General features: G+C 52.6%; 1 protein-coding gene across 1 annotated transcript; it reads right to left on the reverse strand.

The window, feature by feature from the left end:
- Window positions 1–3,457: 3,457 nt before the first annotated feature.
- Window positions 3,458–5,408, reverse strand: EsH8_IX_000709 (WD40-repeat-containing domain protein; the record flags this gene model as incomplete). The annotated part of the gene is made up of 3 exons (XM_083267045.1): window positions 3,458–4,827; window positions 4,883–5,010; window positions 5,068–5,408. 3 exons carry the CDS (start codon window positions 5,406–5,408, stop codon window positions 3,458–3,460), a joined length of 1,839 nt encoding a protein of 612 aa, XP_083130610.1.
- Between the last annotated feature and the right edge of the window lie 592 nt (window positions 5,409–6,000).

The following is a 6,000-nucleotide window of genomic DNA, read 5'->3' on the forward strand; positions in this document are numbered from 1 at the left end:
AGGGCCAGGGTTCATTCGGATTTACCTCAAGTGGCATGTGTGTGTTGTTGGAGTGACTTTTGTACTGGGTTCGAGAAGCTCTTTGGCCTTGTTTGCGCAATATTATCATTATCGGATTCTCATGGAAATTTGCCTGGTTATCTTGGTTCAGTACTGGCTGCGTGCATCCATCCATCCAACAAGCTTCGGCCGGCCAAGCTCATACCCTGTGACGTATCTTAGAGTGACCCCTGCTCGAGAAGGTCCAGTTCACCGTCGCCAGGCAAAGGCAAGAGTGTTGACACTCCACGACCCGGCACCTGCCTGCTAGTCTCGCGACTGGGATTTTAGCGGTCAATCATCAACACGTGTAAATCATCGCCGCACCTAAACGTGTTCCAGACTTCTACCCACCACACCCATCACAAGTCCACTCTGCCTTGTCATTTGCTTCCCCCGCCCATCCAAGTCCTAGTCACGCTGCCGCCCAAGCTACGGTGTAGACAGACACCACCTTACCTTGGTAGTCCAGCGTTATCTCATGTACCTTGACAACCAACCCGTTCTTCCCCATCAGTTGAGACATTCGCATTTACCGACGAAATATACCCGCGTTGGTCGTCCATCACCGCCACTCTCCCTTTACCCATACCTCGGCGTCCAAGCTTACTCTACAACCTGCCGATAAACTTTGCTTAAAGATTCACCTAGGTTCCGTGCCTTGGCCAACAAGGTTACTTCTCAAGTGGTACGCTATCTCCTGGACTTCTGTGTCCCATACACACAGCTAGTTTTGACTGGTACAATGACCCTGCCATGATCCGCCTCATTCAAAAGCCAAGACTGACTTCTCTCTCGTCGATAATACAGTTCATCAACATTCCGTTTCCATAGCCGAAGTTTTCGGGCCCATTCGGTCTCAAGCCCCAGTGCAGGATGGCGGAATCAAAACCGCTAGACATACCCAAAGCAAAGGGCGACGATGCTCAGACGGACAGCGAAACCGCCTTTACCCCCGATCCGACCGAGGCGCAGTCTTCTTTTAGCTCCTCTCCGCCAGACCACGATGGCCTTCATACCCCTACTCTAGGCCCTGTCAACACTGGAAGCCCTAGGCTTTCGAGGAATCCATCTTTCTCTGGAAGCAGTTCCTACCAAGAAGACTGGGACCCATTCCCACCACTCGATCGCCTCACTGTGCTAGATCTTCTTGACAACTTTGCTCTCCCGCAGCAGCTCGAGAAGCTACAGAAGGGCATATCCGCCCAGACCCAGAAGGTCCGAAAGCAAAGACAAGTCTTGAAGAACAAGAGCCAACACGCCCGGGAACGTATGGTAGAGGAATGGCGACGCCGCGTCCCTACCGCCGAAGAACAACTGGAGAGATATAGAAAGCGGATGCGCACCAGCGTCGACAAACTTGGGAAGCAATGGAATGACACCAGAGTGGTAACGTTGAGGGAAAAGGTGTCATTCATATGTGGCGTCATGAACATCTTTGCAAGCGGCTTCCTCATCGGTGGCTATCCCGAGTACTTCCACCTGTGGTATACCGTCCAAGTGTTGTACTTTATGCCTATCCGCTACTTCACTTACCATCGTCGCGGCTACCACTACTTCTTGGCAGACCTTTGCTATTTTGTCAACCTCCTCCTCGTACTCAGCATCTGGATTTTCCCCAACTCGAAACGCCTCTTTTTAGCCGTCTACTGCCTGGCATTCGGCAATAACGCGGTAGCCATCATCATGTGGAGAAACTCGCTCGTCTTCCACAGCTTCGACAAAGTTACTTCACTCTTCATTCACATCATGCCCTGCGCAACACTTCATTGCATAGTACACCTATGGCCGGAAGAGCTCCAGGCCAGGCGCCTCCCCGCTATATGGGCAATCAAGCATTCTCCAGTTGGTTCTCCGACGGCATATGGCAACATCTTCTCCATGTTGGCGTGGAGCTCCATTCCCTACGCTGTTTGGCAGTTATCCTATTACTTCTTCATCACAGTTCGCCGACGCGAAAAGATTGCCGCCGGGCGACCGACGTCCTTTACTTGGCTACGCAAGTCTTATTCCAAGAGTTGGATCGGCAGGGTTGTGCTTTCACTGCCGAACTCTCTGCAGGAAACGGCCTTCATGTTGATCCAATACTCATACGCAGTTCTTACTATGCTTCCCTGCCCTATCTGGTTCATGAGCAGGTACGCCTCGGCTGGATTCCTCATGGCCGTTTTCACATGGAGTGTCTACAATGGAGCAACCTACTACATTGACGTCTTTGGGACACGTTTCCAGAAGGAGCTCGAGGCTCTCAGGGCTGAGGTCAAACAATGGCAAAACACGCCCGATATGGGCAGCCATTCGCCCTTGATGACACCGAATCCTGACAGCTCTATACCAAGCGAGCTGCATCTGTCGAATACCAACGATTCGGCGGATGAAGGCAAACTCGACTCCGCCCTCAAGCACGAGAATGCCATGATTGGGAATATCATAGGTGCTGACAGACCTTCGGTAGACCGGGTCCCAATGCTGAGCGAGGAGCGTTTAGCTCAAGCTGAAGCCAGCGGTGTCGATGGGGGTGCCAGAGATGTTGCCAGAGAGAGGAAGGCAAACTAAACTCAATAGTTACTGGGCTGGCTTGTCTTGAAATGCCGCAGGAGATATGGAGTATGAGAGGTTTAAGACTACAACGCCGTAACGACTTCTTATTTCACCTTTGAAACGACGATAACCGCTTTGGAGCACTCGGAATGGTTTTGTTCAGTCATGTTGCCAGTATGTTTTGTATACCCGCGGAATCGTTTTGAAGGTTACTTGTGTTGGATAGCTTGTTTCACTAGCACACGAACAACGTTTTGAGCATGGCTGCTTGTAGCTTGATTCGAGACGATTCATAGTGAGCTACTGGAATGCCCCGTCCTTACGTTCCACACAACGATGTGAGGGTCCAGTTTAAGTCGGATTTTTCTTCTCGAATTGTGCTTGATTTAAGAGGGGGTGGATACACTCCACGTCCCCCTCGACGAGCATTTGCGTTAAATACTATTGCGCTTGAAAGCCCATGGAGATGGTTTCACTTCCTTTAGACCATCGTCTTTCCGCGCTACCTGGGCATTTGAGCCTTTCCCCAACCGTTTCCTCCCATGAACCCGCCAAAACCCAGAAAAGGGGGGGAGAGCAAGAAAAAAAAAGGACCGTTAAATCACTCCGAAAAAAAAAAGACAACAAGCCCTGACCCTACCACCCGTTGTGACGCCATTTCCATGCACATAAAGCAGCCTGTAGCGGGGTATTTCGTGTCCTCTCCCATCAACATTCCCATGATAGAATTCGATTGTTCGCTCCGATCCCCCACCGTTCCCGCCTATAACCGCATTAATCTCCCCGGACCAGATGTAAGGGAGATGATGGTATAAAGATTTTGCCGAGGCTGATCTGTCCGAGAGGGATGGTTGCGGAAACTGATACTCCCAACTTCCTACCGAATGATGCCCCAGTCAGATAGTCGTCCTCCGTCACTGTCTTCTCTAGCTCCTGGCCGTCGTCCAAACACGTTCCAGAAGCGTAAGGTCTCATCACCAGCACCGGTCACGACCGTTCTGCCGTCCGGGCTCATTGCGAGATACAGCACACGATATGTGTGGCCAGTAAGACTGACAACCTGCGTCATCGATGGGTATTTCCATACGACTATCTGATTCTGGCTGTAGCCGTGAGTCGAGACAATCTCGTTGGAGTTCTTTGACCAGGCAATATTGCAGACCTGGCTGCCCGTATCGACCTCATTGATTACTGAGCCACGGACTGTATCGTGAAATATGATTCTACGGTCAGCCGTGCCACCTCCCGAGGCCAGGAGTCCCCGTTGGTGTGGTGACCAAGAAATAGCCTTGACAGCAGCTGTATGGTCCGAGAACTTCCAGAGTGGTGTTTCTGAGAGCTTATCCCATACCATCAGCTTATTGTCGTTGCCACCGCTGGCCAGTTGGCCATCTTCGCAATTCCATTTGAGACCGCAAACCTCTTGTTTATGACCGACAAGCTTCCTAAGCCACTGATCAGGGGCTCTGACATCCCGATGATAGATGAGGCGGTCGCGAGACCCGGATGTCAAGATATGGGTGTTCCAAGCCAAGGAGCCCACTCTCGCTGTATGGCCGGTCATTGTTCGCAGTCGTCGCGTCTTTTCGGCATCCCAGATCTGAACCAAGCCCTTTCCCGTCCCTATGGCGATGTGCGTTCCCTTTTGAATCCACGAGACACTCGTTACTGTATCGTCTTCGAGCGTGCATAATTTGTTGACCCGACTGGTCTGAGCATTCCACATGTAAACACTGGATCCGAGACCGACCCCGAGCACATTAGCACTACCCCAGTCGACCAAATTCAAGTAAAAATCGTCTGCCAAATCTGGGGCGTCGAGGACTTTGTACGGCACTTTGCTTACCGCCCGGGGCTGCCGCCGCGGGCTGAGCAACATTTGCTGGCTGTTGAAGCGAACTGGCGAAAGACTGTATATCTCAGAGCGAGTGTCCAAGTTTGGGCCGTGTCGACTCTGTGGTGTCCGGGATGGCGTCAGGTGGCCTGCGTTGCTGAGTTGTCGTGGTGACATGTAAGAGAATAGGTTCTTGTGAGGAGTTGACGGCGTCAGGGTGGACGGAAGAGAGTTCGTAGAGGCGTTGTTCGGCGGCGTGCGAGACCTTGTGCCATCGCGACCTTGGGCAGCTGAGTGAGAGGCCGTAGATAGAGAATGATCAGGAGACAAGGTCGGCGGCGTTGACTGAGGTATTGAGCCTTCAAAGAGCTCGGCGCGAAGCAGCGTCGAGAATGTCCGATTTGCTTCCTCGGCTACATTGCAAAATTAGTTCAGAGTCCTGCTTCTGTAAGGGCAAGTATGGCTCACTCTTTTGAAAGTGAAGCTCTCCGTGGGGAGTGCGCTTTTTCTGCTTGGATGGTGTTGCTGGAGACCCATCTTCATGGAGCAAGCTGAAACTTGCTTGAAGGTCTTGGCCGGATCGTGTAGGAATGAATCTAGCAATGACAACTTAGCAACGATGCTCGAGATGAACAGCCGGACCGCCTACGCACCTGTCGCCATTTATTCGTTGGCGCTTCCGGTGTGGACTAGCACCGGGTGTGCTTTCCCGCTGTTGTCGATGATGCATCTCCCGCAGCAAGGCATTGTCGACGGCGTCGGCGTCGAAGGTTGTAGAACGAGTTGCCTCGCTAGGTCTTCTGCCATGTTGTGTTTTGCGCTGGTTTGCATTCTCCAGGTGCGGACGGTTCTCGAGGAGTCCTCGATCGGAGGGAGGGGGAGGTGTTGCAAAGCGAGTGGGAGTCGCGGTCGCGGAATTGCTCGTATCGGCCACTGGTCTCTTGGTGGGGGCAGAGGCAGCAACCGCCGCCGTAGACTCGGTGGGAATTGTCATTTTGGTCTGTATGTGTCAAGTTGACGAAGGAGACCTGGGCGCGAACAGTGAAGTGGCTAAGGTCCAGCAAGGCGGCTGGGACAAGTGTCGGGCGAAGATGGCGGGGGCCGAACAAGCACCACCGGCACCTGTGCGGGTCAAAGACGTCGGCGCAGTCGCGAATCGACCGGCGATAATTGATGGGAATGATGCTTCGATGACTTCTAGGTGGAAATGAGAGTGATATGACCGTTGGCGCAGTCAAACGAATCACCACCTTATCCCTGACGGTGGCGCTTCAACTTGATATCGTTCGCATGCTTTTCCACGGCCGCAAGAGCTTGGGCTTTGGTCGACAAGGTGGGAGGGTGTAGAGTGGCAAAGCGCGAGATTATCGAAGGAACGGATTAGGAAAATAAAAGCAAGGAAGGGATGAAGGAGATCTCGTCGGGTGCAGATACAATATGCCTGTGACCACGAGTGCAGAGATGCAGGCGGGAGTTGTGGAAGGCGGCAGCCAGCGGAAGAGGATTGTGTGAATGATGGAGTGAGTGAGGTGGTGTAGCGGTGGTGACGGGAATGCCCAGTGGCCAGTGAGGCGCAACGTCCAATG

The sequence above is a fragment of the Colletotrichum jinshuiense genome, chromosome 9, assembly GCF_051148585.1.
Source record: "Colletotrichum jinshuiense chromosome 9, complete sequence".
Taxonomy (NCBI): Eukaryota; Fungi; Ascomycota; class Sordariomycetes; order Glomerellales; family Glomerellaceae; genus Colletotrichum; species Colletotrichum jinshuiense.